A 27,523-nucleotide genomic window follows, 5' to 3' on the forward strand; every position below is an offset into this window, starting at 1 on the left:
ATGCGCGCGCTCGCCCAGGCCGGCGTGCGGCTCCGCGGCCCAGTCCGAGGCTCAGGCTCTTCGCGGGCAACGGAAAGGCGCGGCCGGGGCAGGGCCTTCAGGCAGTACCGGCTGTTGAGGGGCGCTCCGACCGCAGGCCTCCCGCCTTCTTTCTCCCCCGAGCTCGGGGCGGTGGAAGGACAGCTCCCCAGGGAGACTGTGAGGACGTGGGGGCGGGGAGGCCCCTCCATCCGGGCTGCGCGGGCGGGCGGCGAAGGAGGTGGTTGACTCGAGGTAAGAGCAGGCTGGAGCCTTCCGGATGGTTCTGGATACTGGCGGGAGCTCCTGTCTTGGGGCTGTGATTCCCAGAGTCCTGGAGAGAGTCTGTTTGATAAAGCTTGCAGCGGATATCGTCCCTCCCAAAGACACCGAGTTACCGTGTCTCCCAACTAATAAAACGAGCCCAGCCGGGTTTCCCACGCTGGCCAGGAGCAGTGATTTCTTGAGGCCCAAGTCGGGTCCTCAACACAGGCTGAGATTTGGGTTTTGACCAGTGTGTGTGTGTGCGCATGCGCGTGCGTGTGTGTTTGGGGGGGGTGGGATGCATAAATCCCAGAGCACCTTCACAGTATTGCTTCTGCTTTATCAGTTTTAAAGCTCTCATTTTAGTTGTTTATGTTTACCACAGCTCGTTTTAATTTCACGGGTTTGCCTGCTTTTCCTCACTGGCAGTGTTTGTCTTAAATTCTGTAGGGTACAATGTCCGAACAAGAGCGTATCCAGGACTGTCTGAGGAAAGAAATAAGGTCACTTCTTATTTCCACTAAAGACGGTTTGACCCCACAGCAGTTGGAAAAGGAGTACCTTTTGATGGTTGGCAACCGTCTGCCACTCCGAATCCTCGGCTACCGCTCCACTATGGAGCTGGTGTTGGACATGCCTGATGTGGTTTGTGTCTGCCCCAGTGGGGATGGTACCTTAATATTGAAAGGTAGGTTTAAGATTTTTAAAGGCCTTTGAACTTTGTAATTAAAGATAATCACTTAGTGAAGAATTCTTTTAGTTCCTCAGTGATTCTGCCTCCTAGGCAGTGAATTTTAACTTGAGGGGTGGGTGGAATCACACGGTCTTTGATGATGTAGGCTGTCAGCATCACAGGAAAAACTGTATTCATAAAAACTGAATGTTCATGATTTCAGATTATTGCACCTTAATTTCAGAGAATAACAATAGGAGTTTTAAACTATGAAAACTTGTTTCAAATTCCATAAAATGTACATGAATGCAAGCTGCGCTTACACATACACAAATCATTGTAGTTTGTTGCTCATCCCAAGAATTTCAAGTCTTTCAGGAGCTACAGTAATTATCAGTGATGTCAACCATTGGGTTCTTTCATTTTCCGGTAGAGGAGCTAGCAGGTTGTTGCCCAGAATGTAGAAAATGGAGCAACCAAAGGCATTACGTTTATCATTCAACATAGATAAACAGCTCTTTGGAGAATTAAGAATTGTCTATGTAAGCATAGTTACAAAAGATAAAGGGAGTAATTTTTTCATCTAAATGTGATTTTTCCCTCTCACTCTCTTTAGCCATTCCAGATGAATCCACCAAAGGAATAGCAAGTTTAGTCGCAAAGCAGAGGAGTAGCCATAAGGTTCAAAACTCCATGCAGAAGGGAAGGGCCAGTATTTGCTCTGGGACAAGTTCTCACCGAGTGCCTTACCGAGGAAGGGTGCCCCCTATTCTTCCTGCTGTTGTGAAGAGTGAGTTGAAAGACCTCTTGGCATTGTCTCCTGTTCTTCTTTCTGATTTTGAGAAGGCATTTGCCAAGCGATTTGGACGGTCATTTCAATATATGCAGTATGGATTCCTCTCTATGTTTGAAGTGCTGAATGCAGCTTCAGATGTTATTTCTGTAGAACAGACCAGAGCAGGTTCTTTATTGATGCTGAAGAAGAGTGTATCAGAGGAGAGGCATAGAAGATGGCCAGCAGGTAAGCATGTTGGCGTTAATAATTGTATTGTGGATGAGCAAATATTGGAAAAGTCATTACTTTGTAGAGGTAGGTAATGGCTAAGCTTCATGGGTTTGTTACAGTTGAAACCTGGCTCTACCACGTGCAAGTTGAGTGATATCAGTCAAATTACCTGCACTGTCTAAGCATTAGTTTCCTCATCTCTGAAACAGAGATGTAGTGGAATTGTGCTGAGGATCTCACATGAGCTGTAAGGAAGCCTATAAAGAGTTTGGCATCCACTAAGCTCATAATAAGTGATAGCTAAAGGCCCAGGATGAGGGTGATTGTCTTTCTCCTGAGATAGTATATAGTTTATGCACTGAGCAGAAGGGCAGTCTTGTTTTGGAGCATTTTATCCCTATTTCAGTGATTTTTTGTTTTTCTTCAAAGTCCATGTTTAAATTAATCGAGGTGAATTATGAGAATGTGTCAAAAGATTACAAAGCAGTATTTAAACTGATGGGCAGTGTAGTTTGAAGAGAAAACAAAAATGTAATGTGTCAGAGAAAGCTCTGGAAGCTACTGAGTGTTTCAGGTCTAGCCTTCAACCTTATCAGTATAATTGAGGTACTCAGACTTAGAGAAACTAATAAATCATGCTATTCAACTTGTGGAGTTGTGTAAAGATGTTTGCCAACTTAAATAGTGGAGGGAGATACTCTTTCCCGGTGATTGGCTTGCTTATATATTCTTCATCCATAACCTCCCTTTTCCAAGATCTCTTGGAATTAATTGGTAAATTTGGTACTTAGTTTTAGGGTAAAGAAAGAGCTAGGCCATGGTGTTTTCCAATGATACATCTTTTATTGGAAACAGTGCACTTACCCAGTGATATTCCTCCCTCCCACCCACAGATCTAAAAGAAAAACACTTAAACTCTAGGTAGGGTAATATCTTTTATTATGTCGTTTTACCTCTCCCTCTTTCCGTACTACTAGGTGATTATCCATTTTGATAAGCATATTTGTAGTCACATTCCTCAGCTGGAGATTTTTTGGTATTCTAAATGAGTTACAGCTTTTTAGGCTTTTACCTATGAAATCCTGCCTTTCTGTAATTATATTCAGGTGACCTTAAGTGGAAGTTTAGATAGCCCCAACCTTTTTGGTAAAATACTTATGTCTTGTGTTTTTCTTCTATGAATGACCAATCACTTCTATAGTATGTAAGTTTTATTGACTTACTATAAAAACATAAGCTTCCTTTAATTTTTACTTCTGAGTTGAGGGTAGTTAATTCTCAGTAGTCTCTGAGTGTAATCACCAAAAAATAAGCTAGAAAATGGTAGTGACAATTTTTCTTCTTTTATTATTCACAAAAGGTAAAATTTTCACCCAGCCATTTAGAATGAAACAACGAGGGTCATATTCTACAGGCTGCCCGGTTACAAAGCCATGTTTTCCACAACCCATTTCAAACATGGAACTACCAAAGCGAATAGTGAACATGGAGAATACTTCCACATTCAGTACAGGGAAGACTTCAAGGCTGAATCGCACTGAAAAACTAAACCAGGTGAGATATTTGGGTTTAGGTATAAAATTACAGTATACCAAAAATATGTTCAGTGGTTGGTATTATTACTTATCTGATGGAAAAGCTGAACCTTTAAAAATTTGCCTAAGCATTTTCTGTGGTTCTGTTGATTAGTAAGAAGTGAGAGGTGAGTGAGAAAAGAATGCAGTGTTGTCAACTCTGGCTTTTATCATTTTCTACAGATGATTCCTAAAAATGTTTCTTGAGTTCCATGTTCTCACCAAAGTGAGAGCAGCATATTTACCGGTTACTTCATGAATATGTTCACCTGAATGGGTGATCCTGAGCACCACAATCCTGGTATTTTTCTGTGACTATGATCCTCAAGGACTTTGTATAAAAACTAGTGGAATATAACTAACTGATAAAGTCCTGATTAAATTTTGCCTGACAGGAATTTAATTAAAGCTTGGAATAAACACACAAACATTAAATTCAAGACATAAAAGTGTCTTATTTCTGTAACTGAAAAAATTAGCTTTGGTACCATAACTTAAATATAGTAAAATTTATGCACTTGAGAAATACATTTTAAATTTTGATGAAGTTAGTCATGTAATCAATGTTGAAATGAAGAACATTTCCATCATCTTCAAGCGGCTCCTTCCTAACAGTTTATCATCTCTTGCCAGCTGCAGCCACAGTTACTACTGCTTTCTGTATTTTTGATTTTCCATATAAGTGGAATTGAACAGTATTGATCTTTTTCTGGCTTTAACTTAGCAGAATGCTTCTGAGATTCATCTAGGTTGTAAATTGTTCCTTTTTTCTCATTCAGAAATATTTCATATTGATATCCCTCAATTTGTTATTTGTTAGTATATTTGCCTTTTTCTGTTTGGGGCCATTACTAATGAAAGCTCTAAACATTTGCACACACTTGTATGGACATAGTCTTGGGTAAATAATTAGGAGCTCCTTACCAGGTCTCATAGAAATTACATGTTTATAATGAATTTCCAATCTGGCTGAATGATTACTTTCTCATGAGACATGCATGAGAGTTCTAGTAGCTCTCCATCTTTAACATTCGTGTTGTCTCTTATCAGGGACATGTTTTGCAAATGTTTCCTTGGTCTGTGGTTTGACTCTTTTTACTAATTTTTATGGAGCAGAAGTCTTTAGTTTTGGTGAAGCCTAATTCATATTTTTAGCTTATGGTTCTTGCCTACCTAATCTTTGCTGAATCCAAGTCACAACAGCTTTCTCCTACGTCTTTTTAAAAAAATATTATGGTTTCATTTTTTTGTTTAGATTTATTACCACTTCAAGTTAGTATTTGTACTAGTATTTGTGTTAATGTTACTTACCAGGTAAGAATCAAAGTTTTCTACATATGGACAACCAGTTGTTCCAGCACTATTTGTTGAAAAGACACTCTTCTCCCTATTGAGTGCTTTTTCTGCTTTGGGTACTGGGCATTGAACTCAGGCCCTTCACATTGAGCTACATCCCAAACCTTTTCTAAAATTTTTTGAGACAGGATCTTGCCAAATTGTTCAGACTGGGCTTGTGTTTGTGAGCTCCTTCCTCAGCTTCCCGCACTGTTGGGATTACAGGCATGTGCCACCACTCCTGGTTTCATTAGGCTCTTCTGTCAAATCTGTTGACCAAATAAATATGTGACTCTATTTGAGACTTTATTCTAGTCCCTATATCTACATGTCTGTCATTTTGCCAATACCACACTGTCTTAATTTCTACAGCTTTATAATACTTTGAAATTATGCAGTTGAATCCAGTGATTTTATTCTTCAAAATTGCTTTGGCTGTTCTAGATTTTTGCATTTCTGTATACATTTAATTTGATATAAATCAGATAGTTCTTACCAAAAATTACTATAATTTTGATTAGAATTGCATTGGATATATCGACAAATTTTGCAGGGATCACGTCTTTATAATACTGAAATCAGCTAATTCAAGAGCATGGTATATATTTTCTGTTATTTAGGATTTTAAATTCAGCAGTGTTTTATAGCTTGCATAACACTTGCATATATTGAATTTATTCCTTACATCTTTCTTTTTTAATTTTTATTTTATTGATGCATGTTTACAGTACATGAAGTTTACGTTGATCTTGGGAAATAGGTACATATGCATAACACATATTTTCCCCTTTTTTTAATCCTCTTCCAACCCACCTACCTCCTTCCCTCTGTAAACCCCATTTCTTCATTTTCATTGTTACTATTTTTAGCTCAGTTTATGACATACAATGTTTACATTTACTGTGGGTATTTGATACTTGTACATGGTCTAGCATAAATCTTCCTTCCCCTAATGCTCTTCCCTTGCCTTTGGTATTATGGACACCTTCCCATTTGCAAGAGATCTATCCCCTTGTCTACTTCTATCCATCCTTTTTCTCTTTGTTTGCATTTTGCCTTACTCAAATGAGAGGTACCATATGGTATCTAAGCTTGTCTGATTTATTTCACTCAATATATTTTTCAGATGCATGTATTTTCTTACACAAAACTTTGTCTCAAAGTTTTCCTTCTTTATACCCAAGTAGTATTCCATTATGTATAGATACCATATTTCCTTATCCGTTTGTCTGTTGATAGGATATAAGCTGTTTCCAGGATTTAGATTTAATAATTGTGCTGCTATAAATATTGGTATGCATGTATTGGTATAATATGATGTCTTTAGCTGTTTTACAAAGATACCTAGAAGGAATAGCTGGGTCAAATGGAATTTCTAATTTTAGTTCTTTGAGAAATCTCCATACTGATTTCTGTAATAGTTGTACTAGTTTACATTCCCACCAGCAATGTAGAAGGGTTCCTTTTTCACTGCAGTCATGCCAGCATTTGTTATTCTTTGACTTCTTGTGTATTGCCATTCTTTCTGGTGTAAAATGAAATTTTATTTTAATTTGCATTTCTCTAATGGTCACAGATGTTGGACATGTTTTCATATATTGGCCAATTGTTGTACTACTATTTCTGAGAAGAGTCTATTCTTTTCACTTGCCCATTTACTATTATAAGTGGTATTTTCTTTTTTTAAGAGAATTTTTAAAAAACAATAAAAATGATACAGAATTCAAAACAAAATGATAGGAAATTAACAGTATTTGTTATTGCATTTTGTTCAGAGTAGTTGCTCAGATTACCATACATAGGCATGTAAAATTGATCAAACAATGTAAGCACTGTTCCTTTCAGTAAACTAATAGAAATTAGTAGTACAATTATCTTAGCTATCTTGTGTGTATATGTGCATATATGTGTGCTTTTTTCCCTTCCTTTTTCACTCCTTTCCCTCATCCCAATGGTTATTTCCTTTTAAGCAGTTTCTTTCCTCTCACAATATCTGTTGTACATTTTGGATTTTATACTCTTTCAGTTTCTTACATTAGGGAGACAATGTGATGTTTACACATGTGAGTCTGATTCATTTCTCTTATGAGTATGGTCTCTAGTTGCATCCACGTACCTATAAAAGCTTCAAGTTTATCTTTCTTTATAGTTTAGTAATACTCCATTGTATAACAATAACACATCTTTTTTATCCATTTCTCAGTTGATGGGCATTTGGGTTGTTTCCAAGATTCAGCTATTACAAATTGTGCTGCTATAAACAAGGGTACACGTATATCACTGTGGTATGATGTTTTCCATTCTTCTGGGAAAATACACAGAAGGGGAGCAGCTAGATTGAATGGGACTTCTAATCCTAGTTTTTTGAGGAATCTCCACACGGATTTCCACAGTGGTTTCACCAGTCTACACTGCCACCAACAGTGGAGAAGGGTTCCCCCCCCCAGCCTCTCCAGCATTTGTTATTGGTTAATTTTTTTGATGATAACCATTCTTTCTGGGGTGAGATGGAATCTTAGTGTTGTTTTAATTAGTATTTCTCAAATGACCAGTGATGCTGACAGTTTTTCATATTTTTGTTTTCTGTTTGTATTTCTTCCTCTGAGAAGTGTGTATTCATCTCAGATGCCCATTTTTGTTTTGAGTCTTTGAATTGGGGGGGGGCTGATTTTTTTAATTCTTTACATGTTCTAGATAGAAGTCCTTTGTCTGAGGGACAGTCAGCTAAAATTTTTTCCCATTCTGTGGGGTTTCTTTTCACTATGTTGGTGATTTCTTTTCATGTGCAAAAACTTTTCAGTAAGATGAGGTCCCAGTTGTTGATTCTTTGAAGTATTTCCTGTGCAGTGTAGTTTTTGTTCATGGACTCTCTACTTAGCCCTATGTCTTCAAAATTTCTGCCTATTTTCTTTTCCAGTAGATTTAGTGTTTCTATTTTAATATTTAGATACTTGACCCATTTTGACTTTAGTTTAGTGCATGGTGATAGACATGGGTCTGGTTTTAGTCCTCGGCAGTTTTCCTAGCACCATTTATTAAAGAGGCTGTCTATTCCAGTGAACAGGTTTGGCCCCTTTGTCAAAGATAAGGTGGCTGAGTGTGTTTATAGCTGTGTGTTCATCTTCCAGTCTGTTCTATTGATCCTTGGGTCTCTTTTTTTGCCTGTACCATGCTGATTTTTATCACAATAGCTTTGTAGTATAATTTCAGATTCATTTCACAAGCGATTGTGATGCCTCCTGCCTTGCCTTTGTTGCCCAGGATTGCCTTTGCTATTCTAGGTCTTTTTCTGGTTCCAGATGAATTTTAGGAATGTTTTCTCTAAATCTTTGAGGTATACTAATGGTATTTTAATGGTATTTTGATCAGGATTGCTTTAAATCTGTGTAACAGTTTTGGGAGTATTGCCATTTTCACAATGTTGGTTCTTCCTATCCATGAGCAAGGAATACCTTTCAATTTTCTGAAATCTTCTTTAACCTCTTTTATCAGAGTAATGTAATCTTCAACATCATTAGTCATTCGAGAAATGCAAATTAAAACAACACTGAGATGTTGTCTCACCCCAGTAAGAATGGCTATCATTAAGAAATCAACCAATAACAAATGCTGGCAAGGCTGTGGAGAAATAGGAACTATTCTCTACTGCTGGCAGGAATGCAGACTGGTGAAACCACTGTGGAAATCAGTTTGGAGATTCCTCAGCAAATTAAAAAGTTTCAGCACACCAAAAGCAGCAACCAACAGAATGAAGAGACAATCTGTAGAATGGAGAAAAATTGCCAGCTATTCCATGGACAGAGGACTAACATCAAGAATATATAAACAACTAAAAAAAAATCAGGCCCCAAAATAAAGACCCAGTCAAAAAATAGGCAACTGAAATGAATAGACACTTCTCAAATGGCCAATAAACAGCTGGCTAGCAGAAACATAACAAATTAAAAATACACTGAAGTACCATCTTACCCCAGGAAGAGTGGCTGTTACCAAAAAAAGAATCTGATAATAACAAATGCTGTTGAGGAGGTAGGGAAAAAGGAAATTGTTGGTGGGAATGTAAACTAGAATAATCACTGAAAATCAGGGCAGAATTAGAAATTACATTTGACCGAGCTATGCCCCTACGTGTCTCTCCCCAAAAACGTTAAAATCATCATATTACAAGGACACATGCACACTCATGTTTATAGCAGCACAATTCATAACACTAGATCTTGGAAAGAGTTTGTATGTCCATTGTCAGATAAATGGATAAGGAAAATGTGGTATCTACACACAGTGGAGTACCATCTGTCATAAAGGAAGATTAAATTTGAGACATTTGTAAGTAATGGATACAACTTGAAAACATGATGTTACACATATCAGCTCTTCATAAACTGGTTGCTTCTGCTACCCATATTTTCAGTCATGTTTTTAATCTCCTATATTTCTGTTTAGAACTTTCATATGGGCTCCCATTGTTTTCTCTGCTGGGCATTCATGTTTTGTGTCTCTTTAACTCCACTAGCCGTTTATTAATATCTTCTCTAGACTTGATCATTTGTTTCATTGTGGTCATTATGTAGCTAGTAATATCTTCTTTAAATTCACCACGTACCTTATAGAACTGTTTTACCTTCATTGGTACCCTTTCAGACCTATCTATTGTGTAGCATATGATTTCCTCCCTCTCATTGCCCCCTATCCCAATTTTGGGGTATTTGAGAGTTTTTGGAGGCGTTTCATTGGCTTTTCTTTTCATGTTTCTGGATTGTTTGTTTTTTGTGCTGAGATTAGCAAATTCTTTGGCGTGTTCTTCAGAGAAAACCAGTGTTGTTTATGACATCCCCTCCCCAGCAATCCAGGTATTGGCGAAGAGAGAAAACCAATTGCTAGCCATTATTATATTACCTTGTCTGTGGTAGAGTAAATTCAGTGACAACAGTGGCATCAAAGGTCAACTGGATATTGAAACCCTAGCAATCACTTGCAAACAGCTCTTTCCCAAAACAAAGAGTACTCTGATTTTAGTGAAGACAGCTAGGGTCCCTTATATTTACCTATACTAATTGAAAGCACCGATTTCTTTTTTTTTTTTTATTTTAAAGAATAAAAGAAGGATAACATAATAATAGGGGGGACTTAGCAAATTACAGACAAAATGGTAGGAAATTATCAATGGTTATCATTTTACATATTATTGTCTACAAAATAGTTTCTCAGGAAAACAAATAGACAAATAATAGTGAGTTACAGACAAAAGAGGTAGGAGATTATCAAGAGTTGTTGTACTATACTTTGGTATCTTCCAAGTGGCTTCTAAAGAAAATAAATAGAGCTATACATGAGTGACCTACTGAAAAATCATTAACTCTTCTCAATGGTTGTTGTAGGAAACACATAATAATAAACATACATCCATTTATGAAATAGGATAGGAACATTACAAACTTTACACAGTTATGGATAGATTAGTAGGAAAATATCAATGGCTGCTGTAATACGTGGTGGTATCTTCAGAGTGGTTTCTCAGGAAGACAGAGATATGCAAGAGGGACCTATTAAGCCTAAGGGTTGTCAAAAATAGCATATTACCTCCTCACCAGTGACTCCTTTCACTGAGGTATGATGGCTGGAAGGAAGGCCAGGATTGAAAAGAAGGACCGAGAGACTTGCACCTGTGTCTAGCAACAGGCTGTTTTCTTGTTCCTCCATAGTCATGATTACCCAGGGCTCCTCGATGGAGATGACGGTCCGGCCAGTGGGAGAAGGCAGACCATGCCCCAAGCCCTCTCATTCCTGTTGGACTAACTGGTAGCATGGGTCTGAGCTCTGGGGCCTCCACGTCAGAGGGCAGACTGATCTCCAGTGGTCTCCTTTGCATCCAGGGCATGGCCCATGGGGCGTCTTAGGGCAGTTCCTCTTGAGGGAAAGCACCGATTTCTGCTGGATGTTGGCAGCAGGGCCAGAGCTCAAACCTACCACTCGGTTAAATGTCGCCTTCTTTAGGACCACCCCGTCTGACAATGACTCCCACTGAACCTGGCCTCCCACATCAGACTGTAGACCCTGTGATCTTCCCAGTCTGAGTCGGGGGATCCCAGGAGATACCTATTTAGCTCTTACCCTCTCCAAACCTATCCCCCAAGGTGTCACTTACCCAGTCTCTGTGGATTGGTGTCACTTCAGTCCTGAAGCCAGACACTCCTCCTAGGTGTTTGGCTCTTCTTCAGTCAGGTTGGTTGGTTGTTGGTCTGTTGGTTGTCAACTCTTTTGCTTTGTGCTGTGGCAAACTCAGGGATTGGAGATAGGGAATCAGTTCCTAAGTCCTTCCAGCTCCACTGCAGGGCCTGGCGGGAGAGGCATTGGCTAGGGGCAAGGTGTTGGAGAGTCCAGCCGGGGTCTGGGGAGCTGGGGATCTCCCATGAGACAAACCTTCAATTCTCTGTGTCCTTGCCCTCCAGCAAACAATGAAGAAGTAGGGCAAGACTGCTCAGAGCCAAGGTGCCAAAGGAAAATAGGAAAGTCAGGATTGGCAGAGAATGAGGAAATCAGAATTGAAAGTGATGCAAAGCAAAAGTTTATGGTGGCAAATGCAGGAAAAAGCTACTTTGCAGTAGAACACATTACAAGGGGGGGGGGGCGGAAACCTGAACAGGTTACTCTGTGTGTGTGTGTGTGTGTGTGTGGGAATGATGTGTGTGGATACCCATGGGATAAGCTGTTTTCCAAAAATAACTATTTTGCTGACTGGTGTGATATAGGCTACTCAGGGTTTTAACCTTTGTTTCTAGGGTCAGGAAAGGGTCGTTGGTCTAGGAACACACAGTAAATGAACTTCCTCAAGCACATAGTGCACAGTAAGCATGTGATAATTTTATAACCATCAGCTACCCTGCCCATGCCCCTCACACTGTCCCTACAGTGGGTGGTTTTCGAGTCCTCTGGGCCCTGGCACAGGTCCCTCATAGGCTATGATGCTGGCTAGGGGTGGGTCTATGGGGTATTGATTCATCTTAAATATTTCATAAAATTTATTAGTGAAGCATATTTGTTATGATTTGTGTCTGAATGTCTCCCCAAAACCTCATGCAGTCATGGGGTGGGCTTCTAGAATTTATGATTGATTCCTGGTCCAATGTTGGAATATGGATGTGAGTGCTACACCTGCCCTGGGGCGGATAGTTTGCATACAGTGTAAGGGAGGGAAAGAGGCTGCCTGCCACCACTCCTCCATTTTTGCTCTTGCTGCTTTGCTCTTTTCCACGCCATGAACTGTTGCCCTCTGCCATGTGCCACTCTGCCTTGGAGCCAGCCAAGTATGGACTGAAACCTCCACAAACTGAAGCTAAATAAACCTTTCCTTCCTTAATTTTGGGCATCAGGTATTTTGTCTCAGCAATGAGAGAAAATTAACTAAAACAATACTGGACCTGGAATTTTTTTTGGGGAAATACTAAACTATACATTGTTTCTTGAACAGATACAGGGTTGTTAAAATTTACTTCTTTTTTTTTTTTTACTTGGATAAACTTTTATATTTTGTCTTTCAAGAGCTATTTCATCAAGGTATCAAAGTTGTCAAACTTATTGAAATAAAGTTGTTTAATCACTCTTTTTATTTTTAACTTTTTGTTTTTTTGAGATGGGGTTTCATGATGCAGATCAGGCTGGCCTTGAACTCACTTTGTAGCCCAGGCTGGCTGGCCTCGAACTCACAGCAATCCTCCTGCCTCAGCCTCCCGAGTGCTGGGATTATAGGCATGTGCCACCACACCCAGTAATAATCACTAATTTTTAAGGTTATGTGAGATATTCTGTCTCATATGAGGTGTGATTTACAAGGTGAATATTTTTCAAAAATTCATGACAATAAAAGACAGATTGCTATTAATGTCCCTCAGAATACTCCCCATGTCCTTGAACACACTTACCCCCTTATTCTTGCCACTTTTTGAAGCAGTTGTGGAAGTCCTCTTTTGTGAGTGTCTTTGGTTGCACTGTCCTGGCTACCTCAGTGTCTGAGTCAATTCGAAATTTTTACCTTTCATGGTCATTTTGACTTTGGGGAAGAGTCAGAAGTTTCACAGTACTAGATCCAGTGAATAAGGTAAAGGAGGACCTACTATAATGGTTTTACAGGCCTGCCTTTCCATTGGGTGGCATTCAGCAGCAGCATTCTCTGTATTTTTGATCATATCTCAAATACAGGATAACTTGGAGAACTGCTTCTTAAAGCAGAAAGAAAGGTGGAATAAGTGTGTTTAAAATGAGAAGGGAGTATTTTGAGGGGGATTGATGGCAATGTCTTTCACTGTAATCCAGTTTTTAAAATTTAAAAAGTCATACATTTTGAACATGCATTCTATGTCTTGCTCAATATTTGTACATTTGTATATTTTTTAAAAGGACCAGATTTTGGTTTTATTGCATTTTCATATTTTCTGTGTCATTGATTTCAGTGCCCATTTTTATTATTTACTTCTTTCTGTTTAATTTCCTCTTTTTCTGAGAAGTTTGTTAACTTATTTTGATCTGTCTTTTCTACTAAACATTAGGCTATGGATTTCTTTGAAACATTACCTCTACAAACTTTGATGTATGTTCATTTTCATTCAGTTAAAAGTATTCTCTAATTTCCCATGTGAATTCTTTGTCTCATGGGTTATTTAATGTTGCTTAACTTCCAGGTACTTGGGGAGTTTTAGAGATTTTTCTGTGATTTCGTTCTAATTTAACTCCAAATTTGGTCAGGAAACAGATTCATTTCTTGTAAAGTTAGTAAGATTTGTTATATGGCTCAGAATGTGTTCTTCTGGGTAGGTGTTTTATAATCCACTTCAAAATAAATGTATCTCTTGTATTTGGGTAGAGCATTTCATATCACACAAGTTAGTCATAGTCAGGATTTCTGTATTTTTGCTGATTTTTTTACTTTTTGCATGAGTTACTGAGGGAGAATATTAAAACCTTCAAATATAATTGTGTTTGTTTTCTTTTTTGGTACCAGGAATCGAACTCAGGACCTTGCACTTGCCAGGCAGGTGCTTATGCCCCTGAGCTATATCCCAAGCCCCTCAAATATAATTGTGAATAAGTCTGTTTTACCTTTTAGTTGAATTAGTTTTTGCTTTGGGTATTATGAATCTCTTTTTACCTGTACACACATTTAGGATTTTCACGCACACTGTGAATTGCAGCATTTATCACTATAAGTGAGTTTTTTTGTTCATTAACCTTGTATCCTTGTGTAATTCCTTATTAGTTCTAGAAGGAATGTTTATTCTTTCAAGTTATCTGCGTAGATACATGATTCTGCCACCTATAAAGAAAGGCAATTTTATTTCTTCTTCCTCAATCTGTGTACTTTTCATTTCCTTATTTTGTTGTATTAGCTGGTATTTTGTTCAATATTGAAATAGACATACTGTTAAAACACTGGTGAGTGGAGGGCTCACCAGTGATTATTTATCATCATTCCCTTTATCTCTGTAGTGTCATCATACCTCTTCCTTTTGTATTTTTGGTAACTGCCTTACGTTTGCAACCTACAATTAACTGTTTTAGTTTTTGATTTTTGGTTTTTTGAAAGTCTCTCTCTATATAGTCTAAGCTGGCCTTGACCTCACTGTGTAGCCCAGTGTGGCCTCCAACTCTTGGTGATCCTCCCACCTCAGCCTCCCAAGTACTGGGATTATAGGTGTGTGCCACCATACCTAGCTGACATAAATTTTTAATATTGACTATAATATTACTCAGTTGATTGTAATATACCATTTCATATGTAGTATAAGCATCTTAAAATAGTAAATTTACTCTGCTCAACCTTTGTATTATTTGTGCAGTACATTTTAATTCACGTATATCTGTATATTACTTTTGCTTCAAATATTTTTATGTTAAAATAAAAATAATTACCTACACTTACTATTTCTGATATTCTCTAGTCTTTTTATACACATTTGCCTCTAGTATAATTTTTGTTCTCCCTGGAAAATTTTAACATGTTCTGTGAGAAAATCCTGTTAGTAGTCGTCAATATGCTTAGCTTTTGTGCAAATGAAAAGGCTATTGTCTTCATTTTTGAAGCACTTCAGATGTGTTATTCCACTTTATTCCTGTCTGCATAGTTTCTGACAATAAGACTAATCATATTTATCTTTGTTCTCTGTACAATGCGGAAAATTGGTAACAAAAAGTGTCTTTAGTACAGAGTTGAGTAATTGAACATTCTAGAACCTATTACAGTAAGTCCTGTCTTGAAAAATTCCAGTGTCGTATTTTGTGAAGTTTCCCTCTATGTGTTTTTTGGTATGAAATGTTACAGTGTCATTTTCTAAGCACAGTCTTTTTATCCATTTGGGTGAAGTAATTTTCTTTTATATAGATATCTCCTTTAAATATTATTTAGATATATCTTTAACTTTTTGGGAGGAGGTTGTGACTTGACTTTGTTCTTCCTTTTTCCATAGTTAGAGAACTCATTCAAGTCAGTTATTGCACAAATTGGACCTGGAGGGACTGTTGATCCAGAACTAAAACATAAGATAAAATGTGTAAGTATTTATGTTTCTGAGAAACAAGAATAATTGATTATAAATTGAGATATAGCACAGTGGCACAGCACCTGCCTGGTAAGCACAAGGTCCTGAGTTCAAGTCCCAGTAACCAGTAAATAGAGATGTCACCTGTGGTTGAGTTTGTCTCCAGGTGTTTATTAGTTTTATATTTATATCCTTTTCTAGTATCATACAAATAGAGTGGTTATTGTTTTAAAATTAGAGAAAAACAGCAATAAATAAAAAATATACTCCTAAAATTTTTAATATAAAATTACTTAGAAAGCATCGGTTTTTCCATATATGTTTTACTACCTTCTTCCCTCCAATAAATGACTGTTTACAAAGAGTTCAAGATATAATTCATATGTATATGAATTTTATATATATATCAAAATAAATAACTCAGTGTATACTCACACAGTCTGCCAGAAAATGTATACCCACTTCAGGAAAAGAAAAATCTGTATAAATAACTTAATACTAAATTTATTGAGATATCATAAGATTAATACTAGTTACTTTTGGCCTCAAAGTGGTGACCATTATGTTTCAGACATTTGTTAGTGAGATGAACTGCTGCTTGGATAATCTTGGTACATTGAGATTGCTGCACATTTATTTTCAGTTTCTTCTCTAAGGATCACAGCATAGTATGTTTTCTGTGATACATGACATCCTCCAGAGTCAACTCATATGAGGGTAATACCGTGTGTTGAAAAAACATCATACTATTTTTCTTTTCCTGAAGTATGGTATACATTCTTTTGGCAGACTCTGTATATATACATACCATGAAATATTCCAGATAGTGTATGGTGTCCCATTATGTTTATATTCCAATTATTAGATCCATAATTGATTACAATTCAGGTTGTGTTTACCTTTAACTGTTTAAAAGATGGCTGCTATTAATATCCTTGAATATTTATGTAGAGGTGGTTGTCAATCAAGAGTATTGGTTTTGAAAATAAATATTCCTACATTGCCCTCTAAAAGATTTGAACAAGTTTACAGTTCCACTGACACTGAAATGTTACTATCAGGCTATGCTGTTTAATTTATAACTTGGTTTTTAAATTAAATATCTTTCTCATGTCCTTAGTAGTCAAGTATATTTTTATGTGAATTGCCTCTTCATCTCTTTGGCATAATTTGTTGTTTTGCCCTATTAATATAGAAAGAAGTCTCTTTGGCTGTTATGTATTGGGCCAAAGGGTATGTACATATAAAATTTCGATGGAAGCCAGTAATCCTGGGTTGAATAATCAGAGTATCATCACAACTCTTACAACCTTATCCCATATCAATTGTCATGACTTTGCTGAGAGAAATGCAGAAACTTTGGTAACATACATTCAGGCCTTGTTCATTTGAAAATTGAGTAAGTGTCTTCCAATTATTTGTTCAAGGGTGTTCAATATTACTTCTTATGGTACAAAAATTAGAGAAAAATTGTGTTCAGTGATAAAGATTGGTTAAACTCTCCACCCAAAGTAGGAAATATTATATAGTTCATAAGAAAGTTTATGTGTGTCTATTAATTTACGTTGAAGTATTGCCTTTACATGTTGTTAGACTTTAGAAAACAGTTTTTAAGAACACTGTATTTAATATTTTTTCATATTAAATCGTGAGTAATGTGGGTATTGCTGTACATGCATAAAGAGGTTTCTGAAAGGATGTTTTCTGAAATGCAGCAATGACTGCCTGTGGATCACAGAGGAGTCTGAAATAATTTTTATATTTTTCCTGAGACTTTAATTACAATTATGTACAAAATACATCTAAAAATATCTAGAGAAAAAAAGTTTTATACTGTATTGGAATAGAATAAGTTACTTACAGGGATTTATCCTAAAAAATTATAAATAGATACACAAAATACAAAGGTAAGGATAATCATTCCAATATTTGTGATGATAGATATAAGTAGTAACCATAAGTAGATGATCAAATAAATAAATTTGGATAAAGTGAGTATTTTGAAAAATGTGCAGTCCTTTAAAGTATTTTATATTTACTGACATGGAAAGATGTCTATAGTATGTTTTTTAAAGTGGTCATAGAACTCTTAACTTTATTTTTATATTAAATACAGGTAACTGTTTTCTGAAATTTTTAATAGTGCCCATTGCATTTATTTTCTAGCAATTAAAATGCATAAAATTGTTTTGTAGACTGTTTATGTGCGCTAAAGCTAAATAGCACTTACTGGAGAGTTGTAGTATTGCAGTATTGTATAATAACGATTTCTCAGAAAAAAGTCTGTCTTTTTGTTACAAAGTAAGACTGAAAATGAGTTTTTAAAAATGTATAATGTAGATAAAAGTCATTTATTCAATAATGTTATTTTTGCCTTTCTTACTAATTTTATACTGTCTTTAAGTATTTTGTCTCATAGCATTCTAATTGTATCTATATTATATTTCATTTTTTATTAGGTTGTATCTAAGTTTCCAGAGGGTTTATTTATTTCTAAACTGCTTGGAGAGTTTGAGGTAAGAGTGTTTTCTTTCTCACAAATCCTAATGACTTTTATGGCTTATCTTTCTTGTCATAAAAATTTTGTTGCTGCCCCTTGGACACTCTGAGTCTGTATACTTTAACATATAAATGTCTTATTTTGCATTTTAGTGTCTTTCTTTACTGAAGTTAAGAATATGGCTCGTGTATATACTTGATTATACATAGGAAGGATATTTTTGCCACCTGTTGTACTAACATCATTGGGATGAAGTTTTTGTTTGTTTGTTTTTTTTTTGGTACCAGGAATGAAGATTATTTTTAATGTCTGCCAGTACCAAGTATTACTGGGGATGTGGAAAAACAGAATACCTCACACATATTCTTGGTTTTATTTGCAGTGATAATAGCAAGAATGAAGATAAAATACATTTTTCAGATAATCAAAACTAGGGAATTGTAAACAGATCTGTGCTATAAGAAATACTAAATACTGTAATGTACTTCATGCCCAAAGAAAGGGTTTAGCTTGGAACTTGAATCTTAGGAAGAATTGAAGAGCAAAAGATATGGTTTATCTGAAAGACTGCTTTCTCTCTGTAATTGAATTACTATTTTAAGCAAAAATGATATATAATTGAGTTTATAACTTGAAGGTGTATAATACATACAAAAACTATAGCATAACTAGTAGGGGGCTATGTGGAGCTATAGGGTTGTGAAACTCTTATATTTTATGTGAATTGGTAAAGTAAGAGAGAGAAGTTAAGGTTGTAGATTGTAATACCCAGAACAACCATTAAAATGTAGAATTATGCCTGTAAAGCTAATACATAAATTAAGAGAAATTATATAAAAATATGAAATAAACTCAGAAGAAGACAAGAAAGGAGGAACAGAGAAAATATAGGCAGGATCAATAGAAATTAAATAAGAGTTTTAACTTTAAATTTAATTAAAGTGCTAATTTCATAAATGTAAATAGACTAAATACTACAGAGAAATGATAGAAGCCATGACACTGTATGAAAAACAAAGTACAACTGACTCCATGCTGTCTGGAAGGAGCCATATAAATATGAAGGAAGATGGTTCAAAGTAAACGGTGAAGAAGTTACGCCATGTAACCAGTAGCTTAAAAGAGCTGAAGTAACTAAAAGATCATGAGATAAAGTAGGCTCAAAATGTGTTGTCAGAGATCTGGGATCTCATAAGGATAAAGGATTAATTCTTTAGGAGAACAAAATAGTTGTAAATGTTGTTCATTCAGTATCAGTGTTTTAAAATAAATACTCCAAAATTAGACAGAATTAAGATTCCACAGATGTAGTTGGAGATTTTAATATTCTTAGCAATTTATGAAAGGGCTTTAAAATGAATAAGCAGAATATCTTGGCAGCACTCTCTACTATCTTTGTCAGTTTAACTTTTTAGAATATTGTACTCGATACCTGAAGAATATATATTCATTTACATGTGGAACATTTGCCAAGATAGATTATAGTTGACTATAAAATAAATCTCAACAAGTTTCAGGATGCTGAAATTTTACAGTCATATTCTCTGGGAAAGATGGAATTGAGTTACAAATCAATGCAGTAAGTTACTCAGAACCCTACAGATACTTAGGAAGTAATCAGTCTTCTAAGTAACTTATTAGAGAAGAAATTACAAAGGAAATTAGAAAATATTTCCAGTTGAAAAATAATGAGATATAGCAGTGTAAGGAGGAGAGAAGTGGGTTACCTGGACCCAGGAAGGATCTGGAGCAAGAATTGAAGCCCACGGGGAGAGCAAAAAGAGAAACTTCAATGAGGAAGAAAGAGGTAGGTGATGGAGCCTTCTCCCCTAGTCAGGACTCACTGCATGGAAGGGGCAGTTCAAATCTGCGGACACACAGTGACTGGTGGTGACCCCAGAGGCCGCCACACAAAGCAGCAGCAGTGGAAGGGAACAGTCGAGATGAAGGACTACACTAGCTGGTAGTGAGTGCTGCGGGATCAGATATTCCCTAGGAAAGGGAAGGCAGCCATCTTTGAGAGGGTTCAACTCTGAGAACTCAGAATAACTGATGGCTCCATCTAGCGGCTCTCAGCTGAGTTCACACCTCCAGAAGGTGCATTCATGACTGTAAGCTGAACGTGTCTGGTCCCAGTCTTGTGGCCAGAAACCAGCCTGAACTTCAGGAGAAATACAGGTGCAGGCTCACTAAGAGTATCCACTATACCCACCCCATAAAGCTACTGCAGACTTGCTGGGATTAATCAATACGGATCTGAACTCTGTCTCCACACGTTGTCTACCAGTGACAGCAGAGACAAACTTGGAAGTGGACATTTTTTTCTCTTTTTCTTTTTTCTTTCATTGTTTGATCTTATTTTTATGTGAGTATGAATGTGGTTCCTAGTTTCTTTGTGGTTCTGTTATTCTGTTCTTTTATTTCTTCCTTCTCTTTTTCCTGCCTATCTTCTGCGCCAGTATCCCAAAGTTTGCGTGATTCTCCTTTGTGTCATCCAGCCTGGCTTCTGATCTCTTCTTCTTCTTCTATTTCTCTATTTTTTCTCCTATCCCCTTTTAAATTTTCTTCCCTGGGGGTAAAATTGGCATGTTGAGGACTTATTTGCTACATACAGTTTTCTGGTTTGTTTTAGATTTTGTTATACAGTCACAAATCTAGGTCATATGATTAAAGGTGGCAAATTAATGGTTACCTCAGTTTGTCATTTTCTAGGCTGTTTGATGCTATTGTTATTGCTGATTGTACCACTTTAGCGTAAGTGACATAATGATTCTAACCAGCTGTTCTTCCTGGTATACCAAGACTGAGATTGTCTCATGGTCATAGAAAATACTTTGGGCCAGTGCCAAAAAATTAGTGACTGGGCCAAGCAGGCAGAAACTTTTCATCTCCAACAAATTGAAGAGGTAGGATCTTGCAACAGACCCAAAGCCAGCTACACCTGGAAGATATCTCAGAGTAGTAGTCATTTTCTAAGGGTTCTAAATAATAACAATAAAGTCACTCACTTTACAAGCATCAACCCAGGAATTAAACTAAAAATGAATAGAAATGAGAAGGCACTTAAACAAGATGCAACCCCAGACATCCAGTTCACTGAAGGCAAACCCAGAGGGCAGTGAGGTTGGACAAGCCACAGACCACTCACTTGTTCTCTCTGACATGGTAAAAACAAAGCAAATGAATGAGGCTCTAGAAAAAAATCAAGTGAGAAATAAATTCTCATATAACTACTGAGATGGTGATCAGAATAAAAAACATGCTTAATGACTCATACAGAGCAGATGCAGATTAAAAAATAGAAGAGCTTAGGAAAGTGATGAAAGTCATGAATGCCCAACATATGAAAGAAGTAGAATCCAGAAAACAGAAGCAGATATCTAGAGGACTAAAACTTCCATTGAAGGTATGCACATTGAATGATTCAGTAGTGAGGTCAGAATCTCAAATACAGAAGACAGGCTTGTATTTAGTATGAAAAGAAAGATTTCTTAAAAATAGCAAGGGACCATGAGAAATCAATCCAGCACCTGCTAGATGATACGTAGAATAACATAAGTTTGATTGGAGTCAGTGAAAAAGCAGGAGATAACACAAATGATATAAAAAAAAATGTTCATAGATGTCATAGCAGAAAACCCTCCTGACAGGAAAAAAAATTTTGACATACAAATAAATGAGGCATATTGAACTCCAATTAACCATGATCAAAAAAAACTATAGCCAGGCATATCGTAGTCAAGATTCCAGAACACAAGAATAGAATATTAAAAGCATTTAGAGAAAAGAAACAAATCACCTATAAAGGAAAGCCCATCAGAATCACAGCTGACTTCTCAACAGAAACCTTTAAGTCAAGGAGTGCCTGGGGTGAAGTCTTTCAAGCCCTAAAAGAAAACAACCTCCAGCTCAGATTGATGTACCCTGAAAAACTATCTTTGAAAATTTATGGAGAAATAAGATACTTCCATGGAAAAGAACACCTGAAGAAATTCATGGACACCAAACCATCACTCCAGAATACTCAGAAGGATATTCTAGAAAGAGATAACATAGAGTACAACTCCATGAACCCCAACAGAAGGAATCCACCAGGCAATTAGACCAGAGAAAGAAATAAAAGGAATAATGATAGGAAAGGAAAAAGTTAAATTATCATTATTCACAGATGATATGATACTCTGCATAGAAGACCCCAAAAACTCCACCGGAAGACTTCTAGATTTAATAAGCAAATTCAGTAACATAGCTGGATACAAAGTCAGCACTTAAAAAATCAATAGCCTTCCTGTACATGAATAACAAACTCACTTGAGAGAGAAATTAGGGAAACTACACTCTTCAAAAAATAGCATCCAAAAAATGAAATACCTAAGAATCAGTCTAGCTAAAGAAGTAAAAGGCTTCTACATGGAAAACTACAGTACTCTGAAAAAGGAGATTGAATATGATATCAGAAAATGAAAAGATATCCCTTGTTCTTGGGCAGGAAGAACAAATATAGTGAAAATGGCTGTACTTCCAAAACTCCTATACAGATTTAATACAATTTAAATCAAAATTCCAACATCATATTTCACAGAATTAAAGAAAACAATGCTAACGTTCATTTGGAACCAGAAGAGACCTAGAATAACAAAGGCACTCTGGGCAATAAAGGCAAGGCAAGGGGCACTACAACCACAGACTTGAAATTATGCTGCAAAACTAGTGTGATAAAAACAGCATGGTAGTGGAAAAAATACAGACCTGACAATCAGTGGAGCAGATTAGAAGATGCAGAAACAACTCCAAAGATACTTAACCACCTCATCTTTGACAAGAGAGCCAAACATCTTCACTGATAGAAAAATAGTTTCTTTAATAAATAGTGCTGGAGAACCTAGCTTTGCAAACGCTGAAGATTAAAATTGGACTTATATCTTTCTCCATGCACTAAAATAAAGTAGAAATGGATCAGAGATCTAAATATTAAAGCAGAAACATCAAATCTGCTGGAAGATAGAATAGGTAGAGCTCTTGGAGACGTTAGTGTAGGCAAAGATTTTTTTTAACAAAACCCTGATTGCACAGAAACTATCACAAAGAATCAACTAGGAACTTATCTTACTAAAAAGCTTTTGCACAGTAAGAGAAACCACCAACAGAGTGAAGAGACAATCCACAGTGTGGGAAAAAATACTTGCCAGCTGTTCCTCAAAGGATTACTATTGAGAACATATAAAGAACTAAAAAAATCAGTCCTCCAAAATTTAAAGACCAAATCCAAAAATGGGCATCTGAGATGAGTACATACATCTCAGATGTATAAACAGCAAATAAGTACATGAAAAAATATTCAGCATCACTGGTCATTGAAGAGGTTCAAATTAAAACAATGCTGAGATTCGATCTCACCCAGGAAGGATGGCTGTTACCAAGAAACTGACCAATAATATGCTGGCAGGGCTGTGGGAAAAAGAAAACCTTTTTTCACTGCTTTTGGGAGTGTACACTGGTGCAACCACTGTGAATGTCAGTGTGGAGACACCTCAAAAAACTAGGATTGAAGGTCACATTTGACCCAGCTATTCCCCTACTGGGTATCTTCCCAGAAGAATTAAATTCATCATATGCACACACACTCATATTTATAGTGGCACTGATTGTAATAGCCAAATCTTGGAAACAGCCAAAATGTTTATCAACTGGTGAATGCATAAAGAAGATGTGGAGTTTTTTATACAATGGAGTGCTCCTCTGCCATAAAGAAGGATAAGCTTGAGCGATTCCTAGGTAAATGGGTATACCTGACCACACTCTTTATTTTTAAGTGAAATAAGTGGGACACACGTGTATATAGTGCGCTTTTTTCTCTGGTGTCAGAAACCCAAAGTGTAAATAAGGACCAAAATGTATCTTCATACCAAAATGTATAAAGTAGGGAGAGAATGTTCAAATGGCAAGGGGCACAATGGAGATAGGAGGCGGAAAGGAAAGAAGAGAAAAGTAAAAAAATGAGAAAAGAAGGAAAAAATGGAAACAAAGCTTTTGTAAATGGGGAGGGGAGAAGAGGTTGAAGAGAAGCCAGGGGCCTGGGAAAAAAAGTTATATACAGTACAAATTCTCTAGGAAGAATGTGATCATTATGTGAATCTACTTTTTTTCATTATGTGTTATCTAAAATGTACCAGTAAGATCTGATTGGAAAGAAAGAAAAATGATGAAAATAAATATATCAAAATTTGAGAGATGCAGCTGAAGCTGTGCTGAAAGACAGAGCTTTAAATGCTTGTATTAGAAAAGGATAGAAGTTGTCATTGACTAAGAGTCTATTACAGAAGGGCAGAAAGAAAAGTAAACGTGGAAAGAAAGAAATACTAAAGCTGAAAGTAGAAATCAGTAAAATAGAATCAAGAGAAAATTCATAAAACCAAATGAAGTATCAATAAAATGAATAAACCAAAAGTTTAAAAAAAGAAGATACAAATTACCAATTCCAGGGGAGGAAATTATCTTTATAGATTCTACAATACTAAAGGACAAAGGAATATTATAAACAATTGTTGGAATTTAGGTGAAGTGGCCAAGTTCTTTAAAAGGCACAATGTACTAAACTGAGGAAAGCTGAAGTGGAAAATCTGAACATTTATGTAAGTCCTGAAGATAAGAATTTTGTTTCTTGAAATACATTATACAAAATGGTACATAGAGGGGTGAGTATATGCAAAAGTTTTTTTTATCAATTATATTCGTTGTAAAATGACTGTTTTTATTTGGAGACCTTTATATAATGTCATATAATGAAAATGAGTAGGGCTGGGGATACAGCTCAGTGGCATAAGTGCTTGCCTGGCAAGCCTGAGGTCATGAGTGCAATTCTTGGTACCAAAAAAAAAAAAAAAAAGAAAATGAATAATTATGGTATAGTTCTAATAGTATGAACAATGATATTCTAAATTGTATAAATTGAGCCTGGAACATCTTGTCATGCCAGACCAGCAAGAAAACTACAAAGACTAAAGTTCACATCAAAAGAGCTTAGGAATATGCTTGAAGAGTTGTTTTAGGCTTCAATAAGAATAACGGTTGCAATGCTTAAAGCCCACCAAATTTAATTCCCTGAGCTATGTGATATTTAAATATGCAGAATGATAAAGAACAAATCATCTTGAAAAATGATAAACTCAGCACTTCCCTTTTTTCTGTATTAACTAGTATGACTGGGTAACCAATAGCAAATGAGGGGAAGTATATCTCTATAGAAATATTCTAATGAAAAATAGATAGAATAACAAAACCCTCAATAAAATAATGAATCGAGGCATTGACTAATAATAATGGCTCCTAACCACCCCAAAAGGGACAACCAAGCATCAGATGTCTTTTCTTAAAAAGAATATAGTATCACTATCTTGTCAAAGGGATCAAGCATAAGTCTGATCTAGCTGCCAGTTTGTGGGAAATAGTGTTTGTACTATGAGTTTGTCATCTGCAGAATCCAGATGATTAGGAAATAAAATCATGTTTAGGATGCATACATATATTTGAAAGCATAAATGTAAAACTCTAAGAAATAATATAACTAAAATTAGACCGGGAATAGAAGGGAAGTAAGGAAAGTAACAGTAGAAATCATTGTCTTTATTGCTCATAGTTCAGAGTCAAGAAGAAAGCATAACAAAGGAATTACCACAAAATATATCCGATGTATCAATGAATTGACTCAACTATTGAAAAAAACTGATTCTCAGGTTCATAATTAAAGTGTAACTGTGTTTCTTGTACTAATATGACATTGTCTATATTAATGGAAAAAAGATGGTACAGCATATGTAATGCTATGTTAAAGCATGTTCAAGTTCTGACAATTTCTGGAAGGTTGCACAAAGAACTGATAATTACATTAACTTCCAGGGAAATTATTTCTACTTGACTAAAGAATTAGGGCAGAACTAAATACTGTTTTAGTGATATACTTTCTTGAGCCTTTTGAATATGTTACCTTTTAAAAACTTAGTAACTTTTATTTTTAAAAAGTCCTCCCAACTCAATATTATGTTCACTTGAATTGCATTTTTGTAGTACTAGAAGCAAAGAGGGTGAAGAGACCATTAGTGACCACTGAACATAAAAGGAAACCTGAATATGCAATGAATAAAGTAGTAAATAGAGATACTGATTTTAATCTGCCACCGCCTTATTTCTTATACCGCTTCTTTTTTTCTTGGGATGTTCATGGGTAAAGATGTGATATTTATGAACCATGATTTGTTGGATTTTGGCTCCTACTTTTTCTGGTGTTCATGTGAGAAGTCATACAGAGTTCTTTTGGGTCTGAGAGCGTCCCATAAACAAGGAGGTCTGTGGTGAAGCTGAACCATCTTCACTCAAGGCTCAGTACTTCTGTAGTGTCTCCCTTCTGTGTTCATGTTGATCTTACTCAAGGTACTTAAGTGAGAAGCAAGGCTTTATTTCCTGCTGAAACTTAGACCAGTGATAGCAAGTCTTTCAGAGATGAGTTCCCAAATTGCAGCCCCAAACCCACTTATTTGTCACAAAGTACCCACAGTGCAGTTAAACTTGAATATTGAGATTTTAGGTTAGAAAAAACAAATCATACATCAGAATCTTTTGTCTTAAAGTAACACGTGTCATAGATTTGCCACCACTGACCTAGACAAAGAAAGAGATCAGTAATTATTGGCCCAGTTGCTTTCTCTTGGTTCAGGACAAATACTGAACTAAGAATTTGAGCATTTGTAGTAGCAGGCCTTTTTGACCAGGATAAACTTACCAGTTCTCTGTGCAGTTTAATCCAGACTGTACGTGGTATCTGTCCCATGTGTCTATCTATCTTTGGTATGACCTTTCTTAATCAAGGCAAGAAAATCAAGCGATGTACTACAAGAAATACACAGATGGATGCCTGCTTATTTATCACAACTTCTAAAATGAAATAATAAAATTTAAGAAATATTTTAAATAGTAATGCCAATTTCCATATTTAAAATGATGGTGAATATTTCTTTTCTCTAAACATATAGAAATAACAGTAGTTTTGTTGTGATTTTGTGTTTTTACAACCCTCCTTTTGAGGACTTTTTTGCTTTATACACTACTTGGCTATTGCTAGGTTAAAAGGCCCCCTTAATTTCACTTCAGTTTTCTATATACTCTCAAAGCAACTCAAACTTTACGCTTGAGTTTTTTGACCCTTACAAATTTGGTTTGGCAAATCCAAATTGAAACATTGTCTGAGGGCATCTGTACACTTTTTGTTTCTGTTATCTACTATTATTTTCATGTAATTTCTGGGGGTTTTTTGACAGATAATTTTTAAAGAGCAACTTTCACCAAAGAACTTGGGCTTCTTAAATGTGACCGAACTTGTTGGAGCTCTTAGTGATATTCTTCATGTTGAGTTTAGGGAAGGAGAACAAGACTTGCTGGTGTTTGATGCTGATATGAAGCCTATACCACCTGGTGAGTTGAGCCCATTTATAATGCAAACCTCATTTTTAGTAGTCCTTTCATAAGAACAAGGGAAAAATGCTGTTTAGCTAAGAGTCTTGGTTACAGCCACATCAACCAAATACATCACGTCTTAGCTGTGAAATGCTTTGTATATAATGACCTCCTTTC

General features: G+C 36.3%; 1 protein-coding gene across 6 annotated transcripts in view; it reads left to right on the plus strand.

Annotated features, from left to right (window-relative positions):
• Positions 1–27,523, plus strand: part of Tdrd5 (tudor domain containing 5) — a 66,191-nt gene continuing 38,668 nt past the window's right edge. For 5 of the 6 annotated variants that reach the window (XR_001236523.1, XM_013521209.1, XM_013521211.1 and 2 more), the window contains exons 1-7: positions 1–273; positions 733–970; positions 1,572–1,976; positions 3,322–3,515; positions 15,328–15,411; positions 17,859–17,915; positions 27,211–27,364. Coding sequence is in view for 5 of the 6 variants with exons in the window: in XM_013521209.1 (XP_013376663.1) it covers positions 739–970; positions 1,572–1,976; positions 3,322–3,515; positions 15,328–15,411; positions 17,859–17,915; positions 27,211–27,364 (1,126 nt within the window). In the remaining variant the exon portion in view is untranslated. The remainder of the gene's footprint in view (positions 274–732; positions 971–1,571; positions 1,977–3,321; positions 3,516–15,327; positions 15,412–17,858; positions 17,916–27,210; positions 27,365–27,523) is intronic. The other variant, XM_013521222.1, reaches the window with a different exon arrangement.

Source organism: Chinchilla lanigera, unplaced genomic scaffold (genome assembly GCF_000276665.1).
Source record: "Chinchilla lanigera isolate Chin_1 unplaced genomic scaffold, ChiLan1.0 scaffold00005, whole genome shotgun sequence".
NCBI lineage: Eukaryota > Metazoa > Chordata > Mammalia > Rodentia > Chinchillidae > Chinchilla > Chinchilla lanigera.